Consider the following 26124-nt stretch of genomic DNA (forward strand, 5'->3'; position numbering starts at 1 on the left):
TAATCATATTGTGCTCTTTGGCACTTGGTACTCTAAAAGCCCATAAAATGAGCAGATCGTAGTTACCCATATACCATTTTTATCCTTGACAAATGCAACATCCCCTAAATGTATAAATGCCCATTACTTGCGGACCCTTCAAATACTGGCAAACCAAAATGAAATATATTTAACGAAATCCATGACATAGAACATCAATGTGCATGCCATACAAACGTTTAGTGGTTCACTCACAATGAGTACATTTGTTTTCCATCCTACAAAGTTTTGGCTAGCTAAGAACAATACTGTTCAAGATATTAATGCCCAAAAACAGCCTAGACAATGTGTTTTTCAGGCTAAAATAATACACTGGCCTAGCCTAAAAAAATACAAAGACTTTGAGATTTGAGCAGAAGTATTTTACAGACCTTGGATTTGTCATTGTGTGACAGACAAAATCTGAGACGGTGCAGCAACAACTTTATCTAATTTTACACAGAATAGTTGACGACATGAGCAGTCAGAGATTATGCCATCGCGTTTCATTGTTCAAGACATCCCTCCACACCCATTTTCTTTCTGACTGTTACAATGACGCCACCAGTCTCTCACAACAGTCAACTATTTTAATCAGTACACAAACATTAAAGTTTTTTCCTCTCCCTTTTAAACCACAGAGACTTTACTATGAGTGTGGTGCCACAAGCACAGGGAGCTGCAGACATGAGTGTCATATCACCACGACATCAAACACGAGTCGCGTCACCATATTTGACCACTGCTCCCTTTAGACAGCCTTGCAGAAACTTCTGAAAAAGCGGTGTGTTTGTGTGTGTTTGTGTGTGTGTGTGTTTGTGTGTGTGTGTGTGTGTGCGTGTGTGTGTTTGGGAGGTTTCGGTTGCCATGACTACAGTACAGCATCAAACCAGGAAAGTGACGCCCGAGCGAGGGACTTTTCACCAACAGACGCTGTCGCTCAAAAGAGCCTGCCGTTTGACGACATGAACAACCTTTAGACAAAAGACATGTGATCTTCCAGACTCTGCTGTGCTGACTGTAAGGCTGGTGACAGGAGAGCGGAAAAAGGTTGTACCTGAATGACTCAAGAAGCAGTACACCACCCGAGTGGCGTGAGAGTATCAAGGGTACAAAAATAGGGACCAGACATTCCATATTCTACTGTATTGATTTTGAAATGTTTTTACGGTGCAGCGTTAGATGCCTTATGAAGTGGAACCAAGTAGCTCCGTGTTTTGTTCTGTCAACATCACCACACAATCCTAATTAAAACAAACAAAAGCTTTGAAAGGCAATGGCAATGTCTTGCAACCAAATTGGCTGTTAGAACACGTTGAGTCTCTCTCTCTCTCTCTCAGGTGGATTCTTGTTTTGTTCTTTAAAAGAGCTGGAAGAGTGTGGCAGCCTCAGCTGAGAGAATCGCAGAGTGCAGCCGACTGATGATTCAGAGAAGGGCCCTGCATCAAGAAGCACCCCCCCCCTCCTCCCTCCTCCTCCTCCTCCTCCCCATCCCAATCCTCTCTCCTCACACGGCTCAAAGCCAACTGACAGCAACCTTGAGCCCTCGGTGCGGACCTACGGGGAGATGGGAGGCTCCAAGCAAAAATAGGATACAGGGAAGGAGAGGAGAGGATGAGGGAGGGAAATCAATGACTCCATCAGAAACACACACACACACACACACACACACACACACACACACACACACACACACACACACACACACACACACACACACACACACACACACACACACACACACACACACACACACACACACACACACACACACACACACACACACACACACACACACAGCCACGTGGAGGGAGAGGAGCCCTACTTGCCCCAGATGAGAGGATTTGTGTGTGTGCGTGCGTGTGCGTGCGTGTGCGCGTGCGCGTGCGTGTGCGTGTGCGTGCGTGCGTGTGTGTTCTGGATAGCATGGTAAACAGAAACTGTTCTACAACCATGCTTATATGAAAAAAACTGGCAGCCCAACATTAGACATATTATTGACAATAACAATGTTCAGCTTCCTTCCAGCCTTCAGTATTTAGTGATGTTCATAGTATTTTCTTAGAGGCGTCATGCTTAGGCTGCAGAATCAACACAGATACATGCACAACTTTAAAAGGTAACATAAATGTTTAGAGGACGTTTGCCAAAAGCCACTGCTCAAAGATACCACATTGGCGTCACATATCACTCCAGATGCTCTCACACACTGTGCACACACACACACACACACACTGTGCACACACACACACACACACACGGAGAGGGTGAGTGAATAAAAATGAGACTTGAGGATCATACAGGATACAGAAACATGTAATAGAGGTCCAGTGAGCACAATGATCAGACACATGTTAGAGGAGAGAGAAAGAGAGAGAAAGAGAGAGAGAGAGGAAGAAGAGAACAAGAGAGAGGGAGAGAGAGACACAGGGAGAGGAAGAGGAGAAAGAGTAATGAACATCAGGGAATAGGGACACAAAAAGGAGGAGATATTAGGGAAAGGCGAAATATTAGGGAACAGCCTAAGTATGATTGAGAGTGTGCATGTGAAAGATAGTTGAGATTATGAAACAGCAAGAGAGAATGTGTGTGTGTGTGTGTGTGTGTGTGTGTGTGTGTGCGTGTGTGTGTGTGAGGGAGAACAGGCAGTGCAGTAAGGAGAACGAGGGAGCAGCAGTGAAAGGGAGCGCAAGTGTGCGAGTGTGTGTGTGTGTGTGTGTGTGTGTGTGTGGGAATAATTATAGAGGAAAGGAGATCAATAAGGTTCCCACAGTGAGGCACTGATGCTGGGGAGGATAATGGATTCCAGGCAGCTGCTGGGTGGGTGAGGCACACGACACCTCAGCCTGGTGGAGACACGGACCAGGGGAGGCGCGGTGGCGTGGTGGATAAGGGATGCCCTCTCGATCCTGGACCACGGCGTTAGCATCCAATTCAATCAGCACACGTCGCCGTTTAGCTTAATCACCAGACCTGAGAATCGGAGCAGTTGGCGATGATGGGACGGACTTCTGGCAACTCATACGGCCAGATAGCGGGTGGTGATATAGATGCTTCTGATTTGGTTTGTGCACTAGCTGTCTCCCCTGGTAATTAGCAGCTTATGCATAACATTATGCAAAGTGCAAAAAGCTAGGCATAACAATAGGCAAAAATAAATGGTTACGGCGCTCCCGTGACGTCACATTGTCGCGCTACCGGTCGGTAGTGGCGAGTATGTTGAAGGCTTAAGGCCTCCCAACCCATGCAATAGGCAAAGGGCCTCCCTAACCATGCAATAGGCTAAGGCCTCCCAACCCATGCAATAGGCAAAGGGCCTCCCTAACCATGCAATAGGCTAAGGCCTCCCAACCCATGCAATAGGCAAAGGGCCTCCCTAACCATGCAATAGGCTAAGGCCTCCCAACCCATGCAATAGGCTAAGGCCTCCCAACCCATGCAATAGGCTAAGGCCTCCCTAACCAGAGAGGAGGAGTTACAAAAATGTTCACAGAGCGCCCAACATTGAGAAAGTGAGTGAGTAGCAGACTGTAAGCGAGGACTTGATTTCCACGAAAAACCACCAGTGCTTCCTTGAAAACGCGCCACATTTGAAGGAGCGCTAGTACTGACGCCTCCAGAACACACATCAGGTTTGTTGGCATCCTCAGCAGCAGCTGCGTCGCTGCACTGACAATACAACAGCAGCAGAAATATCTATTTAACATACAGACGGAGCAAAAACTTAACGGTCATGTTGTTGTTGTTGTTGTTGTTGTTGTTGTTGTTGTTGGGCACTCTGGTGAAAGTAACCACTAGGCCAAGCTTGTGGAGAAAAAGCAGTGCAGCTTTTTTGTGCTGCTTTGCACACAGAGACACTGTAAATAGCCGATGCTAGCTTGACCACTTCTCCCCCTTTCAAGTGCTAAACTTATCCCTTACTGACAGTAAGGGTGAACAGCCCAAATACAGACGGTTGACCAAATTACAGGGCTGATAGCCACAGCCAAGTGCAGTGACAGATAAGTTTTTGGCGGCATCAAGGCTTCTGAGGACAGGCTTTCACTGTCCCTGACTGACCAAAACTAAATAAATAAAAAATACAAATAATTAAAAAAAAAAACACTTGTTTAATAAAATGACTCAATATGTGGTTGTTGAAGCCAGATGGAAGATTCAAAGTGGGTGAGCATGCACATGGGCATGTGTGCGCTGGGTTCTGTTCATTCTAGTAGGGTTAGGGGAAGTCACCAAAGTAGGTTAGGCTATTTCTCTCCTTCTCTCCCTCTTCACTACCTCTATAGTGGAACACGCTGATGGGTGGGTGTTAAAGTGTGAAGATGACAGCAATCTTCTGAAAGAACAACAGGTGGAAGCCGATATGCCCCGGGGGCCACGACCTGGCCCCAAAAATACACGTCTGCAGTGCCAAGTACCACCCAAACGGCACTGGCATTGCCCTCTGCATTCTGCTGGTCTTTGGGATGAATTATTTACACAATACACAGTACAACAAAATTTCAGAATCTCAAAACCTTATTGTGATACAGCGATTCTAGCAGACTTAACAGAATAATAATAATAATAATAATAATAATAATAATAATAGTACATAACAACAACAACAAAAACAAAAGTAAATGGTGACTGTGAAAAAAGTTCAGCAGTGTGAGAGGAAACGAGGGAGGAGAGCAGAGCGCAAAGGGGAGGGAAGAGAGAGGCACAAAGACGTGTCGGACCCGCTGACATTTTGTCTTCTGGGGGGTGAAAAGGGAGCTCAATAAAGGAAAAGGAAGTCCTGTCGAAATGGTGCTTTAATCTGCTTTGCTCCTGTACTATCCCTTTCCTCGCTTCCTTCCTTCCATCTCTCCTGACTCTTCCTCCTCATCCATCCCCTCTCTCCCCAAGTATACTATCCGGCACTTGGAGAGAGCGATAGAGAGAGAGGGGGGGGGAGAGAGAGAGAGAGAGAGAGAGAGAGAGAGAGAGACAGAGAGAGAGAGAGGCTAGATGAAGGGCCAAAGGAGCCGGTGGTGTCAGAGGCCTTTCTAGCACCTGGTGCACTTAATCCGTGTTCTCAGAAAAAAAAAATCACTCATTCACTACATAGCGCACTGTATTAAATAACCGCCATATAGTTATTCACTATACAGTGCACTATGCAGTGAAAGAGTGGAGGTTCTGAACAAAGGGTGTGACTCAACGACACCACACACGCCTGCACGTAAGGGAACTATCCACTCATGCTGGGGTCATTCTATCATTTCACAATATTACACTCTCACTCTCTTATTGGACTTTATGGTCTCCTTTCATTTTTCAATGTTTGCCACTGTGCTATTTTCTTTCATGTCTGTACGTAAGTAGGTAAATAAAAAAAAGCATAAATTATCTTTATTATGCTAATTATGAAGACCCAGTTAACTCAAGAAGGATAATTCTGAAATATAATACTGACACCAACAGCCAGTGAGCGAACGACGCCTTAACCAAATATTCCCCAATTCCCACTAACCTGCATTCTGGGTGTGAGGGAGTTACAAAACCCACACAAGGAACCAGAGAGACAACAATGACCCGAGTGACCTTCTGAGGCAAGGTGGAGGATGTCCGACACAGGGGTCACTGGAACTAGTCATTACCGGTCATTACGAAACTGTTGCAGTCCGTCTTTGGGTGAAGACAGGAGGAAGCACTGACAGTGTGTTTTCCTAAGGGTAGTGAGTGACAATGATGTCATGAGTCGCACCGGCCAAAAAACCACCCAACTTGCAGTCCCTTCGCCACAAGTCGAGAGCATGACATGAAAATGTGTCATCAGCATAAACAAACATGAGTGCTGTGCTGATATGCAAAGATAGGGGAAAGTTTAATGGTGTTGTTGCCATGATAACCCCCTAAAACAAAACACTTGTGAACATCCTTCTTATTCTGACAGTATTCAGCTAAAGGATGACCATGGCTTCCTGAAAGTGTTATAAAGGTCATTTCCATTAAACCACTGCTACAGCTGAATGACTGGGGACAGATTTCCGATGACGCAGAGCCTGATAATATGACTTTCATAATTAAGCACAGGAAACCAAAAGAGCTTGCAGCATTTCCTCAATGCTCCTCCACATCAATGGCAATGGAACATTTACCATTTCATTCATCTCCCAAATGATACTGACGACGAGAATGGATTTCTCTGTAAAGGGGAACCAACTGGCCATTTCGACAGTGAATGAAACCAAACTTCAGCACAAGATTCTTCATCCTCAGCACATTGCTTTGCAGGCAACCAAAAATCCACATCGAAAAATATCCCCTTTGGTTATTTTTGGCGTCTCAGTGAAATAGCGATCCATGTTGAATGATTCACAGTTTGTCCTGAGAGTAGCATATCCCAGTGTGGTCTCTAGTGAGGCCTCTAAAACCAGCACTGTGCTGTGCTAAAGTTGATGCGAGATTACATGAAAAGATATTTGTAAGTCAATCCACCGAAGTACTTAGAAACACTCTCCCTTAACAAAACTGTAATAAAGGTTATAATTTAGAAGCCAAAACATCTCTATAGTTACAACATTTTAGACAGAATCAAAAGAAAAGTTATCTTCAGTCATTTTTCAGGCACACATAAAAAGAGGACCACATTCCCATGGTGCCCAATGACAGAGAAGCTCCATTTGAGATGTAATGCTAAGACAATCCTCTCAACCAAGCATTAAGGACATTACCAAAATATTTTGGTAACTTTCTAAACACACAATTTCTTCATACAGCCCTGGAGAGAAAAAAATAAGAGCCTCGCACTCTTCAGTTAAAAAAAATCATCCAAAATCACCTGAAACTCAGAGGCTCTTTGGCACAAAAACAAGCATCGTGCTGAGAGAAGAGCTAGGCCTATAGCAAATTAAAAAAGCGTCAAGTGTGTATGCTATGAAGGGAAAGAGGAAATGACATAGAAGGTGGCATTAAAATGGTGTAAAGACCTTTCACCTTGCTTTAAACGTGTGCACCAGTCAGGGCCTTGAAGCATCAAAAGGTTAGCATTGTGCTTGCGAGCAACTGCATGGGACGAAAAATCAGTTCAGGTTAAAGTTGCAGGTTAAAGTGGAGAGTTTGGTTTGGTTGCGTTTGCCATACTGACTGGATGGACTATTCATGGATGTTAGCAGGTTTATCACGTCTTCTTAATTTTCTTGCACTGTGCTGTTTGGGGCATACGGACCCATCAAGGTCCCAAGTGTCCTCTTACACTCGCAGAGGTCAGCACGAGCTTGATATAGCTTCCCTAGGCATCTTCAGTCAAAGGTCACTCTTTTTGCAACCAGTGACAAGGGCAACGATGGCTACCAGAACACTCGTGATTGGCCCATACTGTGCAATGATCACCGGATGACACAAAGCAATAGCGTTTAAAGCGCTTGTCTGGAAGGAGCATGCGTTTTTTCAGAAGAGTGGAGCAACACACTTCACTAACTCATAGGGGTGTATTTCGGGCGTCTAAGAAAGGTTAAAACTAAGTGCTCTCCTACACTCTCTCTTGCGCACACACACATGAAAAGGCTTTTAAAAGGAAAGGAAATGTCTGTCACAAAACTGGAAAAATATACATTTAGACACACAACCAACCAACCAACCAACCCCCACCACCCCCCTCCTCACCATCCTCTTCTGCACAGCAAGGGGAGTTGCTCTAGGGTGCAGGTGAGTGAAATCATACAAAGTTGTGAGTTGATGGGGGATACCAGACCAGTAGTAGAGGATTAGGGGGTATACCATTACAGCTCCCTCAGGGTGGAGATAGTGGATACGGCTTCTGCTCCAGTGGAGCTCCGTAATTACTTAAGAATTGGTGGGTCTCTTTGTGTAAAAAGACACACACCCACACACACACACACACACACACACACACACACACACACACACACACACACACACACACACACACACACACACACACACACACACACACACACACACACACACACACACACACACACACACACACACACACACACACACACACACAGAGTGAATGTTCAAAGAATAAGGTGTGAAGATGAGGCTGATACTGTGTTGTGAGCATCGAATTAGTATGGTGCTGCTTTACAAGAGCAAGCAGAAGAGATAGACGGCATGTTGCACCACCAATTATACATAAGCTTTGTAATGAAATGAGTCAACTAATTTTGCAACCTGCAACCACATCAATACAAACTCACAAGTCACAACCACAGGTGACCTAGCCTGTAACTTATCTTTCAGAAATCCCCCTTTACAGGTCAATGTCTCAATGATGCACCTCCACACGCACCCAGCCATGCACCTGCAAGCACTAAGGAAGTGTGTATTTTGTTAATTAACGATCATCTAATTAGAAAAGACCACATGTAGCCCATGTTATGAGTGCTCTGAGGTGTTCTGTGTGTGGAAGGTGTGAGTGTATGTTTCATGGCTGCGGGAGGGCTTGGGCCCCAAAACATCACACAAAAGGTTGTAAGCCATTAAAACTATTCGAGAGCAGTATTTTTCATAGCCTACTTTTTTATGGGTGGATTTGAGGCCATCCTTAAAAAAAGTTTGCCGTACCTCGACCGACCCTGTAAATTTAGGACCGACCCAAATATAAAAAAAAATTCCCCTTTTAGTCCCGATTTTTTTTTACACTTCAAACAACTAATACAATGCAATAAAACAATATGAATTATATTTTAGTAAGTATTGTGAATATAAATTGTCTACATACAAACATAGGCTACATTCTTTCTTTTCAATAAAAACCTGTGGCGTCATCTATGATTGTGTTTACACCATTGGTTTCCGCATGTCACACCTACAGTAAACTCCTAAACTGGGCTGGTGCATTTTGTTGAGTTCAGAGAGAAAAGCAGTGTTGATGGACACGATAATGTTGTCAGTGACCTGATCTGTAGTCTGTGCCTAGTTTAACATGTAACGTGAACACTGTTCAGTGTTCACACAACTTTATTGGTTGGTTAAACACACTTCCACAATGCCACAATTCTGTAAGTAGCCTAGGTAACAGGTTAAAACATTTCAAATCAGTTTTACTAATTAAAGGCTAGTCTACCCTATTGTATATAATAATATTAGTGTTATATATATACTATTGTATATAATAATACTGTGTCTCAAGCAAGTTTATTTATTACCTGTTTTGGTCCAACAAATATTCAAACTTATCATCTTTATTCTAGCCTAATAGCCTACTATGAAGTGTCCATTAGGCCTATGAAATCTTCAGGAATAGAAGCTAACTGCAGAAATAGAAAATAACTGCAGGCACAGAAAAAGAAAGAAAGAGAACTCATGTAGATTTCTGAGAAAAGGAGGGCCAGGCTGAAGCTTGTTGCCAAACAGCGCAAGCAGGCCCTTCACACTTTGGCCCAAGCCAAAAAGAAGAAATAAAGGCATTTTTATTTAGATGATTTTTTTGCCCACAATACAAGTTTTTTTTTTTTGTTGTTTTTGTAAAAATTACTCATTTTGTAGTTAGTTTTCTTTGTAAACCTTTGTAAGGTCATTTCATACTCTATGGAAGCTATGCACTATTGGCATGGCAACAATGTCACTCGTGCTTGTTTCGCTATGAAACGGCCATTTCCCTCTTCGCGCACCCTTCTCACCTTTTTCACCACTGAAAACCACTGTTTGCATGAAAACCACTGTTTGCATGACTGAGTAAAGAAAATGTTCATGTCACTGTTCAAAGTCTTACGGGTTAGGGCACCATAGTAATACATCTAAAAAATGCATTAAAACATCTTGACACTGCTTTAAGTTGGCACAAAGTTCTGAAAGAACCGAGGTTTGCAATGGTGCGCCTAAAGGTATGGGTTGAAGACCCAGTCAGTGACGTCACAATATGCAAATTTCTTTAAATTCATACATTCATACCTACGCCTTTACCATGACCAAAATTTTACTTTTTTTTTACTTTGAAAAAATAAATAGACCTACCTACAGGCCCTTTTTTGTTTTGGCTGTTACTGCAAACAAAAATATTTTTAAGGATGGCCTGAGCAAGCATCAATGCAATTGATACATTCATCTGAAAATAATTGCTTTATATCAAATGGCAAGTATTGGCATTTTATTTTATTTTAATTATTACCGATAGCAATTGCATATTGGATTGCTTCTGAGAGAATACAAAAATATACCTTCCAATCTCACGATTTTACATATCTTGCTGTTTTCAAATCAGATGAACAAAGTGAAAATGTTGAACATGTTTTCTAGTTTTTTTTCTAGAATATGTATCACAGTACTATTGCATCATAAAGTCTCCAAAAGCCTGTCACAGAATCATACCATGTCACAGAATCATGTACTGTGCACAACCATCATCATACTGCATCAATGGGCCACTAGTGGTCCCTCCCTCGGTATTAAAGTGTTTCAGCTGGGCTACATCCAGTGTGCAACTGAAGCACTCTGTTCGTGGAGTGTAAAATTTGATTTAAAAGACTGGTCACACTTTTCCGAATTCGCGTGGTGCTATCACATCTGATGTAGCCAGTTAGTTCCATTGATTATAGAGGAAGCTAATTGTTGCAGCACATGCTCTGCGAACGGAACACTTCAGTTGTGTACAGTGTAGCCAGGCTGTTTTAGGGTTCAGCTATATTCAACACAAAAATTAGACAAGACAAAAAAGAATGCATAGGGAGTACCTCTGCTTCCATGTGAATGATAGAACTCTGAGTTCTGACTGCTAAGGTTCACTAAGACAGTGACAGTTCACTAAGAAATGGCCGTCCCCTGATGTCACGCCAAAAACCCAACCCCAGCCGAAAACCAATACCAGGCAAGTGTCTCCCACATCCTCAACCCAGAACAGTACTTGACACATGAGATGCCCCTCCAAAAATGCAAATGAACGAGCATTTTCACTCTTCCACTAACCAAATGAGTCCTGTACTACAAAAATCATATTATGAAATATGAATACATTTAAGTATTTAATTGACAAGATGGCAAATCATGTTTAAGTATTAAGTATAAATACTCTTTTGATCTTGTGAGGGAAATTTGGTCTCTGCATGTGTAACACACACAGCACACAGTGTACACACAGGTGAAGCACACACTAATCCCGGCGCAGTGAGCTGCCTGCATCAACAGCGGCGCTCGGGGAGCAGTGAGGGGTTAGGTGCCTTGCTCAAGGGCACTTCAGCCGTGCCTACTGGTCGGGGTTCGAACCGGCAACCCTCCGGTTACAAGTCCGAAGTGCTAACCAGTAGGCCACGGCTGCCCCAATGATTGCACATCAATGATTTAATGATTGCACATCAAGATCATTTCATAAAAGACAGATCATCATGCGAGGCTGCCTGGCACAAATCGGTTGCAACACACCCAAAAACCATGATCACTACTCACACACCATGAGGAAGGAAGAGTTTTTTTTTTTGAGGACCAGTGCCGACATGTCATTCAGTGACTGGAACTAATCAGAGTGTTCCAGAAGAACAACCAGTGTTCTGCACAAGAAACCATCGGTTCCCTCCTCTCAGCCCTCCTGCGGGTAGTAGTCGTAAAGTGGGGAAGTACTCGGCTTGGCCAACATGTGCCACACGCATGTGCCAACCATCACATTACCAAACAGCTCAGACTCAATATAAATATTCCTGTAGACTGTGTACGTGCCAAATCCCTGAGGAAATTTGGACTTAATGTAAGGAAAGACACCAAAAGGAGAAGGAGAAGAGGGATATAAATGGCCAGAGGCAGTCGTTGTGGGGCAGAGAGAGAAAGAGAAGGAGAGAGAGAGGCTTGCCTGTTACTCGTGAGCTATGTCTGAATGAAAAATGACAACCTGGATAGCATACAAAGAAACACAGCGAGGAAATGGAGTGAATAGGGAAACCATAAATTCAGGCCATGCACCGGCCCCAACATAGCCCCTCTCAAGGCACGGGGCTCGGGCACTTCGGTTTTTTTTTTTTGGGGGGGGGGGGGGGGCATGCAGTGTGAGGGACCAAGCCACTGGTGCTGGCTCAGTGAGGGTTGGGTTGGGCTCTGCTGGGCTACGCAGGCTTTGGGTTGGGTTGAGTCAGGTCGCCTCAGGCCAGGGAGGAACGCATGATTCTGGCTGCGCCTGGAGCGCCAGTTCCATCTGACATGGGGAGAGTTTAATGACAGGGAAAACACTGGAGAAATCTCTCGTGCCTGCTCTGACCACTTTCAACATCAAGTGAAACCCCTCTGGAGCTCTGTTTGGGGCTTTCGAGGGAGTCGTTTGGCACGGCTGTTGGAGACAAGCCTAAAACAATTACACAAACACACTTGCGAGTGCACACAGATGTCCATACACTTGTACAGTATCCTGTAATGCATCAAGCTATACATAATGTATACAGTGCAGGTAGAGGGGAAGCAGAGAGCGATTCAGCAAGTAAAATGTAGTGTATAAAGAAAGTGAATGAAAAAGTGGTAGCCTAGTCCATCCAATTCTAAGGTTTCTTAAAAAGCAGAAAAACTGAAAAAATACCGATCAAGCGAATGCTTCTGTGGCTAAGCAAACTGAGCAAAGATGTTTAATGTATACATTTCATCTGAAACCACAGCAATACATTCTAGGCTATATTTTTCCCCAGAGAGCCCAGAGAGACACAGAGAGAGAGAGAGAGAGAGAGAGAGAGAGAGAGAGAGAGAGAGAGAGAGAGAGAGAGAGAGAGCTTGAAGAGGAAGTCTTGGTGCTCTTCTGTGCCTCATGTCTCTCCAGTATAAAAAAAAGAACGGACATCCTCTCACTTATGCACAGCTTTCAGCTTCCACCTTCAGCAAGCACAAGAGCTCCTTTCTGCACACTCTAGAGTCTCCTGTCTGCAGTTAAACAAGCAAAAGACATTTTTATCCTATTTTGGAAAACTTATTTTTGACTGGTAAAAGAAAAAAAAAGGACTAAAAGATATAAACCGCATGTTTGGGACTCCAGGGGCCAATGAGATCTGGAACCACAAAACCAGAGAAACCAAGTCAAATCAGATCAGAGCACGGTGGAAGCGGGAAGACCCACTGAGAGTAAAAATCCCAACCGACCAATTCCACGTCCGTTCAGAATACACAATCACCTCTGTTACATTATTCCGAGGTTGATGAGCAGGCTGAAATGGAATGAGTCCACCTGGACACTGCAGCAGGCAGAAAGAGGGAGGCGGTGATATGATCTGAAATAAAGCACTTTGGACAAACTGGAGGTTTGTCAGATTTGTATCTCCATAGACAGATTAATGATGTGTTGTGGCAGGGTCACATCTGGCGGGATATCATTATTACATTAACAACTTGGTGATGTGTGCTTGAGGGTGTATTGTGCAACAAGGACGATTTGTTAATTCCTTATCTACCATTTAAAAGCAATTATTTAAAACCTTAAAAGTATATTTTTGGCAACTGCAAAGATAAAGAACAGAAGATATTTTTTGCATAAATGAACAGAGTACTGTTTAGACCTTTTGTCTTTTGAGGCCTGGTTGCTGACACTAAAAGGTCTTCCTGACGATGAAGATATGTTCACTTTCAACGAAAGAAAGGTCACTGCCTTTTCAACTTTCCTATCTTACACCACTGAAAATCAAAGGTCTTCTGAGAATTGTACCTTGAACACCTTAGGGCTTCACTACCCAAGGGATGGGCAACATCTGAAAGAAACGTGCTCCAATTTTTGTACTCCGAAGGTACTTGTGTTCAAATTGGAACGCCAGGATGACACAAAAGAGGTGTTTTTAAGGGTCTAGTGGTAAGCTGCTAATTACACAAAGTGGCCCCACTCATAGGACTAAAGAGGACTGGGCCCCCAGCTACCCCGAGGTGGGTTCCTTCATGCCACATCTCTCTCTAGCTGGAGCATATGTGTGTGCTTAAAACACTCGTCCATCTCTCTGAAATAAACTCATTAGCCAAGCCCACCTGTTCCAATGGGCACTAATTTGATTGGCGAGCACTGACAATCCTCCATCTGTCTGGCTTGCATTCCATTCGCCCACACTTTGATTGTGTCCTCCCACAGCTGAGCAGTGGCTCGCTCTCATTGGAGGTGTCCGACTGGCAATCATGTGATCATGTTTTCAAGCTCGAGCAAGAGGTGCACATGTGGTAGACTTGTGTGGATTTTGCCTCAAAATTGTTGGACTTGGGATGCTTCTTTCCATATGCAGCAAGAATGCACTGCTACCAACCATGGTGATGTACCCCAGGGCTGAGAGAATTACACTAGTGCTTCTCTGGTAAAGTCTCTGGGCCTGGGTCTGATGCTCTGCGTTTGTTTGTGTGAGCCATCTTTGCAAGAGAAGAGTCTTGACTGTTTCCAAACATGCTGTTGTGGGCCAGTTTTGGGGGCAACATTTATTGCTTACCGCTTTTCTCTATGTGGCGCTTTCACTTCACAAGTGGTTGAGCTAAAAGCTTTTTTATTTACTATGTTTTCTCTGAGCCATCAAAATAGTTCCAAGCCTGGGTTGGCTTTGCTTTGATTCGTATGTAACTGACCACAACATTGCTTTTAACCAATTATGTGCCAGCACTTACTGTGCATCAGTCCCTCTCTGTTTCCAAACTCATTTCTCTTTCCCTCTCAGAAACCTCAACAGTCTTCACTGTGTCCTGTTAAGTTAGTGCTAGCTCTCCCACCATCTCATTCACAAATGAAAAACGGGTCCTTGCTATGAAATCCTGATATCTATAATATCCTGATATCTACCCAAGACAAACAACTTAGTGGGATATCAGAAAGCAACTTGTGTGTCAAACTAAATTGACTGAATCCTATTATAGGTGTGTTAACTTTGACTCTATCCAATTTGCTAGTCTGATGAGAGAGAGAAGAAAACCCATGCTGTGAGTAAATAGTTGATGATCTGTTTTTGTATCTTGCACCCCCAATGACCTGCTTTTTCCCCTCCTCTCTCACTCGCTCCTCCCTCTCAATTTGGCTGCAGAGGAGCAATGACTCATGGCCACTGGAGAGAAGGAGCAGGATGAATTGAAGGGGGGTGCAGGGGTACTGGGGGCTGGAGGTGGTGGGTCAGAGCGCACACAACAATTCTGCCAAAACCACCCATCTCCACCCCCATGCACAACACAGCCCCCCACCCCCGACACACACACACACACACACACACACACACACGCACGCACACATAACCACCCCTCGACACACACACGCACGCACACACCACCACCTCTCGACACACACACGCACACGCACACCTTATCAAATAAGCCCCACTGCCTGAAACACCCACACAACTCATTGGTCAATTCTTACAATTCTGTTGCGCAAGAATCCCACATAATAGCCATTATTTCCTTCCCAAGTCAAGGCTTTTACAAACATGCCGCTTCATATTTTAATTCAGTGCCCCCCGCCCCCCTTTTAAATTACTCATCGCAGACCTGCGCTTGCAACCTCCCACCCTTTCATCCACAGCCTTGAATAGTGTGCGGCTGTACCACAGCTGACATTAAAGGAGGTGAGAGGAAAGCGAAAGAGTAAGGTTTCCAGTGAGTGGTGGCCTGAACAAAGGGAAAAAATGAGAAGGGATAGAAATAGAGAGTGTGTGTGTGAGAGTGAGAGAGAGATAGAGAGAGAGGGGAAGAGAAGAAAAAACAGGCAAAAAAAGTGAAAACTCAGACGCTTCAAAATCTCAGTGACCTTTAGCCCACTTGTGATCCACAGCCGCCAATGAAAGCAAGGGAAGGAGTGGGGGGCTGAGTTGGGGGGGGCAGTAGACAGTGTGTGGGGGAGTGGGCAGGGGAGGGAGCACAAGCTTGGGGGGGGGGGGGTAGCTGTACTGCAGAGTCGGTGTCACCTCTAACCCGCTGTCTGGTTTCTGTGTTGCTGTAATGGCAGAGGGAAAAAAAACATTTCACTGGCGCTTCTCGTTCCCCTATTTTTCACCTCTATCACTTTCTTCTTCCACGCCTCCAAGTCTGATGACCTTACAGGATGAGAGAAAGAGCGACAGAAAGGGAGCGTCCCTCCTTTGTCTGTCTGTCTGTCTGTCTGTCTGTCTGTCTGTCTGTCTAGTTGTCTCTGGCTGGTTTCTATCTTACCCTGTGCTCAAAATAAAACAAGCCAGCAAATCACTCCATCCTCATCAGTATCGTTTTGATTGGTTTGGTAAGACGCAGGGCTCCATCCAGCAAGTGAACAGGGAGGTGGGGAATTCAAAGTATGTGGTTTAGAGACTAACCTGTGTTACAAGTAGGCCTAAAGCTCCAAAAGAACAACCCTAGGCTTTGATTCTTCAGGACAAAGAAGACTTAGGGCCCTTAGGAGGTTAGGAGTATTACTACTAAACAACCAATTTTGGAATACCCCCCAGGCACAGTCAGTTTGTGTTGAAACATGTGACAGTCAACAAGCACACCTCACTCAACCCCAAAAGACTCCACGATCTCTAAGAACATCCATGAAACTCATGAAATTCATGTTCTGACACCAAAGCCCATCCAAAAGAACTCTATGTCTTTGAAGTATAGCGAGTGACTTTGGTCCTCTCTGACTTGTGACCACTGAGTCACCCAACACTCCCATGAGCAGACCAGCCTATTTCTTTACTTGGTGGAACGGGAACCTATTGCCTCCCTTTGGCAGAGTATGCCCTGACCAGGATGGGCATCTCCAATATCAACCAACTGCAAAATTCCCATATCTACCTCGCTGACCAAACCCAGAGTTGATGGTCTCGACCAAACTAACAGATTTACACTTCCTCCTGGCTAAATACTAAAAGGTCAAGAAGGACACGCGACTACATCATCAATGCCCTGCGATCCCTCAAGACAGTGTGGAGAAATGAAACAAGCATCTGCCACTATAACATCTGTTCAAATCGGGCTGGTGCAAATCCACATCTCACAATTGCAGATTACAGAACGCACGAGCTAGTTCACTTTAAGCAGTACTCTTTACGGTGTATAAAGCCCAACACAGACAGTACAGGGTGACTCAACAGTCAGCCTTCATCACAGCATGTCCTTTCAAGTCAATTTGAATTTGAATATTGTGGTGTTGTGCCATGATAAATGTTTGGGAACCTCTTCCCTGGTGATCTGCATGAACATGTTTACTACTGATAGAGCAGGCAGCAGTAGCAACAGCAAGGTTATGGTTTTGCCTATTAACACACACATTAACCAGAGAGCATACACTACACTACATAGCAATCAGCCTTACCGACCTAGCCGAACGGTCGAACGTCTGGCCAGTCAATGTGCATGGCTCCAATCTGTGCGGTGTGCCAGTTTTTGTCTGGTGCATATGTTGACTGGTGATATTTGCGTAATCAGTAAATATTCAACAAGGCCCTTCCTACATAGTTCTTAAAAGAGCTCTGCTCTGCCTCCGCCCCTGGTGTTTGTTAAGTCGGACAACATAATGGATCTCGCCGAAAAAACGTGGACATCACGTCTAATGAATTTCCACTTCAGCATTGTACACACATAATACAAAATGTGAACTGAAAGAAATAAAAAAACAATAAAACAAATTAAAGCAACGGAGATCTTGATGGGGTTCGAACCATGAGTCTCAATGATTTTATACAAATGTCAGGAGTCAACATGATCACCAGACAAACTGGCACACCGGCAACACGACAGATCGCTATCATCTTGGTGGGGCGCCACGAAATCAAAACCGACCGTTACACATTGATGTTCTATGTTGTACTATTTAAATTAAAGATAAGATAAAATCCTTTCATTGAGCTGCACTTTTTACGCACGCAGCCTTTCCCTGCCCCGCCCGCTCTCTCTCGTAACGAGCCCGCTGCCCCTCCTCTGCATGTGCATTTAACACAAAATATTCACAATTGTTGAAGGATTGTGGTTGCCACATAGAAGCATTGCATAGAACACAGCTGGCTAAATTGCTAATAAATCTGCTTAGCATCATGACCATGCTGTGCAAATTTGTTCAAAACTACTGCAGTCAAGTTAACTCTGCTAAGGTCTTATCACAACATAGTACATTGAGGAAACTAAACTTAGTTAAGTTATGCAATCAAGCAGTATCTTAAAGTTAACGTTAGAATACTGTTTGGATGTCGAGTTTAGCATGCTTACTTATAGGCTTGTCAATTTCGTTACTCATGCAGGGCTCATTTTATTGACTCGGACACTGAATGTTTGCAAAATCCCCGATGTAAATGGAAAAGTGCTTGTCCCAAGGAGAAGTACAAACCTTTATTTTAACTAACTAGGTAGACAACGTTATGAATTGCATCCACACATCAGCAGCCTTTTAACTGTGTTACAAGCAAGGGTTCCCTCACAAACGTCTTAAAGTGACAGGCACTCAATTAGACCTATACACTACCAAGACAATCTTAACACCCCCCCCCCCACCCCCCACGCCACAAATTCAATCAAATTCTGTAGTAAACACTGTAGGCTATTAATTAAGCACGTTTTTGATTAGAAGTAGATAAGGTATTGGCTCTGGTGAGCAAGAGTAGTGTGAAAATGATAAGCTAGCCCTGCTTTGTTTATGTTTGGTTTATCTGCACCCCTATATCCGCATTGTGCTAGCAGCAGAATGTAGCCTATGTTCTCATTGACAGAGGGCAGTCTTTGCTGTGTGTGAACATTTTTGCCACTCAAAGGCAGCACAAGGCAAATAAGTGGTCACTATCTAGTAGATAGTGCTTTAAAGTCAGACCACAAAAAGGTCTCAATGCAAATGTCTTTTCTTGCAAACAACTGTCTCTGGAGTACCCTAATTGGTGATGTGCAATTTTATCCCCCTCTCAAAGTGACTTTGAGGCTTCGAAACTTCAGAAGTTTGAAGGCCATGGCCCTGCCCTTCTCTGCTCTTCTCTTCCCTTTCTCTCTCTTCAGGACTGATCTGGTCTCTGGTTTTGTCCTCTGACGTCTCCCCCTGGTCTCTGAGGGATTGCACTGGGTCACTCGGTGGAAGTCCCCAGCGCAGCAGAGGATGATCTGTCTGTCTAGTCTGGTCTGGCCACCCTCTACTCACTTCCACCCTATAATTACTGATCTGGCTCAGAACAAGACGTACAAAGTGTGCGCGCTGGTGAATAGACTGGATGTGACACACAAAAGAATGAGGGAAAACTAGAAAAAAAGAGAGAGAGAAAGAGAGAGAGAGAGAGAGAGAGAATGAGAGAGAAAGAGAGAGAGAGAGAGAGAGAGAGAGAGCAAGGGAGAAGCCTGCAGAGGAGAGATTAGATAAGGGCAAGAACAAAACCATATTCAGACTTGAGCTGGTTGAGCAAATTGAAGGGACAGAGATTGGATAGGTTCTCAGGCTAGTTAAGGAACAGATCTCTTTGAAGGATGTTGTATTCGGCTACAATGCACCACTATCTAAGCTTAAGCCTTCACTCTTTCCACTGAGGAGTGCAGATGAGTGAGAAGGTGAGATGGGTTTTAAAGAATCAGAAGATGAACTCATTTACTACCCCCATTCAGTTCCTTCAGTGCCTTCTAACCTGCCCTGCGTAAACAGACAAACCAACGCCCAAGCTGCTACAGTATCGCATTCAGACACACTCTCCTCTTGCAGTTTCCAGTGAAACAGTTCCCACTGCCAGCCGTCTAGTGCAACCAACCAACCAAACCTAAAACTCAACTGACGAAAGCAAGAACGAAAGGAAGAAAGATCCTGCATTAAGTTTGCATACAATTTGCTCACATCCATTGGCCTGCCTTTAAAAAAGCATTCACGTTTTGCTGATTACCTTCCTGATTCCATCAGGTTTATTCTGTCACTCAACGACACTCTACACCATGGGGGCCTCCCTATTTTCAGCCAAAACAAACAATTCATCAACAAGGGGCCATTTTCCTGTCCAAAAGAATCACAAAACGGTCCTGATTTTTTTTCTTCTTTTTTTTCTTTTTCTTACTGGCATGTTTTCCACAGCTGGGTCAACCTCTTCTGCAAAACCTCTCTTTTCGAGCACTCAGACTTATCTCCATTTTAATTAAATTAACCACTCAGGCCAACATTAACCCGTCTATTGAGCAAACACTAGTCCACAAGAGAAGGTAGAAGGAGAGAAGGAGAGAGAGAGAGAGAGAGAGTTAGTCAGTTCATGATCCTGACCCCAAGGGAACCCGCCACAACTTGCAAGGGAAACTGTAGCAGAAAAACATTGCAAGGCTCGCAAGCAAGTTTTTGACTGCTTGTTGCGTTTTGCCTCTGCCCATAAAGATTGCAACACAGAGCATTTTGGTTGGAAGTTCACTGAATGAAACCAAATCTAAAACAGAACGAGAATGGGAGGGGGCACTTAGTTTTTTTTTTTCTGAATGAAGCATCCTGAATGTCGAGGGGGGAGTGCAAAAATTTGCTGACAACAAAGAAAGACAAGTTCCCTTGGTCATGCCGTAATCACGACCAACAGGAATGGTTTATGAACGAGGAAACTCTTAAAGAGGAAGAGGGCACCCACAAAACAACATTTGTACTTTCATACGCCTTTTTTAGTGCCCCATACATCACGCATGCCAAGTCCTATAACAATGAAGAGCACTGTAAGAAACTCGGACATTTATATAGGTCTGTATAAAAAAAAATCTGTTCTGGTTACCATTCATTGTCCATGCTTGTATTTCATGGGGATCCACAACGACATTAGCTGGCAATATTCATGCACAACAGTAATGACATGCCTGCATGATTTGGATAACTACTCACATAGTTCTCACAAACAAATAGGCTAAGCGGGAAAACGTACCATACAAGTGTAAATTCAAACAGACAGCAGACCCCCTGTTCTGCAAATCCTAGTATGAATGTTCAAAAGTGCAAAAGTGCGCGCACACACACACACACACACACACACACACACACACACACACACACACACACACACACACACACACACAGAGAGGCAGGAGACCAGCACAATCAATATGCCAAACTGAAAAGGGACCCAGCCAAATTACTCAAAGAAAAAAAATTGCCTTTTCATTCGGAGTGCTATTCGTGTGGTGTGTGCCCTGGACCTAGTCTTGAGGGGGAAAGAGAGAGAGAAGTAATGGTAGAGAGACATAAAAGGAGAGGGAGAGGAGAGACCAGGCTGTCTTCTTTGGCCAACCACAAAAACAACTCGTCCCATTTCAAATCAGCAAAATAAGGACCACACCAAACTCGGCACATGACCACCACAATGAGCCGTAGCTCTGAGGGGGGGACATGGGAGCCTAGTTGTTTGTCTGCACTAACAAAGCCCTGAAGAGTGTATCTATTGGCAAAGAATCTAGTATACCCATCCAATTCGCTCTTAAAAAACGTCCCAACACAAAGCAAGTCCACTGTGTGTTGTGATCTGTCTGAAAATCAAAATACATTGTGTCAGCAGCTCATTCACAGACTCAAGCTGGCAGTCACATGGCAGGGCCTTAGGAAATGATGCAGGTAACGTTGATGTTGCTATTTTCTCTGAGTTGTGTGTGGGGATGGGGGCACTGATAGTCAAGAACACCCATCTCGTGAGATCACTTCCAAACCTTAAAGCCAGACTTGCATTCTGATACGTGTCTGGGTGATCACCCACACACACACACACACACACACACACACACAAGTATAATCTGTGCCCAGCGCTGGCGTGAATCAGTTGTTCCTCTGTGTGTGTGTGTGCGTGTGTGTGTGTGTGTGAGAGAGAGAGAGAGAGAGAGAGTATGTGTGTAGCCCAGCCGTCAGGTGTAATGGGTGTGTGATCTGTTGTTCACGCCCTTCTCCCTACCTGTGCCTGTGTGTGGAACAGGCCCGGGGGCAGGAGGGGTGAGGCCACATTTGTGCTCCCTTTTAACTCAACACCAGCAGGCCCCCCAGCCCTCACATCTGCTGCTGCTGCTCGCTTCTTTTCAACCCCCCCTCCTCGCTCTCTCTCTCTCTCTCTCTCTCTTAGTCACTGGCGCACTCTCACTCCCCCCAGCCCCCCCACCCCCCCATACACACACACACACTGAGCCCTTTTTCCTTTCATAACCAGTATTAGAGAAGAGGAGAGCCCCCTCGGGAACTTTTCTCCTGTAACACTTTTCACCTTTTCTTTCCAGGGAACTTCCCTCTCCTTGAGTGAACACACACGTGTGTACACACACACAGACACACACACACACCTCATCCTGTGTCCTAAGCAGGCAGGCTTTGTGGTGTCCATCTTTGACTTGCACTCCTTTGGCAATGAAAGAGTATGAAGTTTAAGGGGGGGGGGGGGGGGGGGGCAAATGAAATAGGGAGGGGAAAAAAGACAGAGGAAAGTTATATCAAATCCCATTCCCTGGGGGTAAGACGTTGGCTGCATTGTGTTGAAATAAGTGATTCATGGCTTTATCATCACAGGTGATGTGGAGAGTGTTTCCCCAGTGCGGCTGGGCTTCTTTCAACACCGCCAAAGCCGCATGTCCCTCTGATAGCCCAGAGACAAATCAACACCCACACACACTCAATCACACTCTCTCTAAGTCTCCCTCTCTCCAACGAACACACACACACACACACACACACACACACACACACACACACACACACACACACTTTTTACAATCAAAGAAAACAAAGATTACAGCAGACTATCTCTTTCTCTCACTTTCTTCTCTCCTATCCGGGATTTTTAGAGGTGTACTGCAGCAGAGATAGGCAGCCTCACCTGATACTGTTACCTCAAATAACTTGGAATAACAACAGGCTGGCTGAAGGAGACAGGTTAGTAGCCTACTTTAGGGACCAGCTCTGTGCTACATGCATCTGTGATAAGTCATGGTCCTCCCTGCCCCTCTGCCTCTTTCTAAAACTCATTCATTGAAGTCATAGCAGGCGGATGGATTTGGTGTCTGATTTATATTTAATACAGCCTAGACTGTAGAGAAAAAAACAATGCTACCAATCTGAATCTGAAAAAGGCTTCCTGCTAACTGCATTTTGCAATTACAAATATTTGTCCCCCCCAAACCAACCCCAAAAATGTCTAACCACGCTATGAAAGAAAGAAAAGGTCCACCACTTAATACAAAACAGGGGAGATGACTAAATGGCTAATATGAATAATAAACATGGCATTATTGTCATCAGCAGCACACAACTGTTTAGCACAGTGCATAAGTGGGCCACAGACCACCAATGAAACCTCCACATTCGAGGTGGAAAGAGGCAACAAAGAATAAATAAATACAATCGTTTACATTCAGGTTGTCAGATGTAAAATTCCATGACCCGTGGGAACCCTGTACATTATTTCATAATATCCCATTTCCTTTCTTTGCATGGACTTCTTCTGAAGAAACCAACAAAATTTATATTGGGTGATATTTCCTAAATTCATACAGTGCACAGAAACACGCACTCACACACACTCGGACACACCACAAGTGACACAATAATAAACCCAAGTATGGGTTTCATAAAATAAGCACCTGTCAAGTGTGACCACCATGGCTCAACCTTGCCGATAAAGACGTGCCTCTGGAGCAGGTCTGAAGCACATACACAAACACACACACACACACACACACACACACACACACACACACAAACAGTGCAGTGATAGTGCACCAACAACCAGTCACATTCCAGCAGGCTCCCTCCCCGGTGGCTGGACCAAGGAGTACTGTGCGGAGTGCATCTAGCAGGCCTCACTGCAGGGGGTGGCATGTGGTTTGGTGGTCACAGACGGCCCGTGCTGGCCCTTGCACACGACTGCCAATGTCTGCACTTCAGACAACTTGGAAGCTGGGGGGTTGGGGGTGGGGGGGTGACCCCCATCATGATTGGGTTTGCTCAACTGTAGCATGGAGACTGGGACGCTCCTTCCTCTCTCCTCGTGTAGCCTCCAGCCGTTGACACAACAGTACCCTTTGACTATGCTAATAAAGGGCCCTTATGGCACCCTCTCATTTACCCCCCCCCCCCCCCCCCCCCACACACACACACACACACACCCTCCCTTTTCCTCTCATTTAAGAAGAGAACAGGGAGTGTGCGTGTGTGCTGGGGGGGGGGGGCAGACTCAGTAAAAATCATCTGGACAGGTGGCCAGTCTACCGGTTTCTCGCTTCCCTGTCAAAGCAGAGATGACAAGTACCCCGGCCTGCTATCACTGGATGCTGGAAAGCCCCAAAAATGAACAGCAGCCATCCCCTTGCCCTCCCCTCAACTCACACCCCTCCCTGGCTTAAAAAAATCCCTGTGTCTGTCACCCACTGTGCTGTCTATGAGGATTACCAATTGTGCAAAACAGAAAACCTGCTCACTGTCAATACCCAGCGAGGGGCATTGGCTATAGCGTTTTATCTAGATAAACAAAAAAATATGTGACGACTGATGCAGTATTGTTTTAAATTCCACATTTGTCCTGTATTCTTTCCTCTTTTTTTTATTCAGATTTGCAGCGCGGTTTCAACACCACTCGAAATACAACCATCGAAGTGTTTATAAGCAAATCCCACAGCAGACTAGTGATCTACTGTAAGGTTAGCTATAACCACCCAATTAAAACAGAGACCACGGAAAGGGACGTGGAACTCGCTGGGGTTTTCTGCCTTTTTCTTTCAAAGAATTAGGCTACTCAGGGGGTTTAATCTCCCGGTTGCGCAATTACTGTCAAATTAAGTGGGCTAGTCTTGAGTGGAGGGAAACAAATAGAAGAGTATGCGTTAAATTCTTAGTTAGGCTATTTTCTGTCTGAGTACAAATAGCGAACGGTGACAAATGAATTCCGATTAACGTAATCATGCCAAATTGCAGAAGTGTATCATTTATAGATGCTAGCGAGCTGTCTGTGTCTCACTGCAGTTTGACGTCTTAGAATGCAGGCAACAATTAAAGCTTCATATTTTTTTAAAAAAAATGCTCAGCTTTGTCTGCTTATTCATCAAGTTAATGCCAGGTAGTGGCATATTTTCCATATGAAAAAATAACTGTTTGTAAAATAATTGTGGACTTATCTACACAATGCGCAACCACTTCTGTTTTCGGTGGCATCTAGGCATTTACTGTCCTTAGTTGCACTCGGCATTAAATAATCATTCGTCTGCACCGCGAGGGCGACGAAGGGAAGCCACCCGGACTGTTTGGTAAACAACACTTACATACGGACACACAGACGCATGTCAAAACAGTTTCTCCACACATAGTGACCAGCCCTACCGTATTATCGCTTACAATATGTCTACAATTTGGCCAATAATACAAAGCAACCGAAGTGAAGCGATACAAATACAGGGCAAAATGAATATCTTGAACAAAGCCACAATATGTTTTAAAAGCCCCGCGATCCATGTACCCTGTGTATGTTATCATACGTGGGCTTTCGAATCATATTACTTCATATATTTTTATTACCAAAATAAGCAGTCTGGATTGGTATTTTTTTCTCTCTCCATATAGTCTGGCTATTTCTATTCGTGTCGTTGTCTGGTGGTGCACAAAAAGACCGCTGGTAGCTACAAGCTAGCTGGCTAGCCCCAAACTCCCGTGCAGTCGTACTAGCGCTGGGGCTCGTACAAAAAGCCACAACACGGCACGGCGGTACAGCAACAGTCACTACACTAGAGAGTAACGTTAGTCAAAGAAAACCAGACAACACATTTCACTTAAAGAAAACACATCTCATTGTTTAAAAATAACCACCAAATCAGAAACAGATCCCCACTGAGTTCCATGTTTTAACTAAAGGCATCAACTGAACTCTGAGTACTTAAAATCTACTTTAACTCCAACAGAAGCAGCAGCACTGAATCTCAGACTTACCCTGTCACAACAGGCGCCATCTTCCACAAACTCTCACCAAAACTCCAACACTCGCGAGATCCCTTTCTCCCAGACCAACTAGCCGCCGAGACAACAGCAGCAGACTGGAGATGAAGGAACGAGGGAGAAAGAGAGAAAGGGGGCGGGTGAGGAAGACAGAGGAAGGGGGGTAGAGAGAGTGAGAGAAAAGGGCAGACGCCACAACAACAGGCGTGGGAAACTTCTGAAATCGCGCGAGACCTGGAAAACTCTCACAATAGACTAGAATGGAAAAGCGTGTTACCCATCGCGAGATGTGTGTGGATAGTTGCTGTGGCTTATTTTACAGCTCTCGAGGACTATTCCCACGTGTTTGCTCGGCAATAAATTAGGCTACAGCA

The 26124-nt window shown here is 44.6% G+C and overlaps 1 protein-coding gene across 2 annotated transcripts in view; it reads right to left on the reverse strand.

Annotated features, from left to right (window-relative positions):
• Positions 1-25830, reverse strand: part of rbpjb (recombination signal binding protein for immunoglobulin kappa J region b) — a 64026-nt gene extending 38196 nt beyond the window's left edge. For both annotated transcript variants that reach the window (XM_076289372.1, XM_076289371.1), the window contains exon 1: positions 25745-25830. In XM_076289372.1, the coding sequence (XP_076145487.1) occupies positions 25745-25764 (20 nt within the window). In that variant the 5' untranslated portion in view covers positions 25765-25830. The remainder of the gene's footprint in view (positions 1-25744) is intronic.
• Between the last annotated feature and the right edge of the window lie 294 nt (positions 25831-26124).

This window comes from Alosa pseudoharengus, unplaced genomic scaffold, assembly GCF_046254945.1.
Source record: "Alosa pseudoharengus isolate Yale_2024_CS ecotype anadromous, Long Island Sound unplaced genomic scaffold, YU_APseudo_1.1 YU_APseudo_1.1_scf_17, whole genome shotgun sequence".
NCBI classification, from domain to species: domain Eukaryota; kingdom Metazoa; phylum Chordata; class Actinopteri; order Clupeiformes; family Clupeidae; genus Alosa; species Alosa pseudoharengus.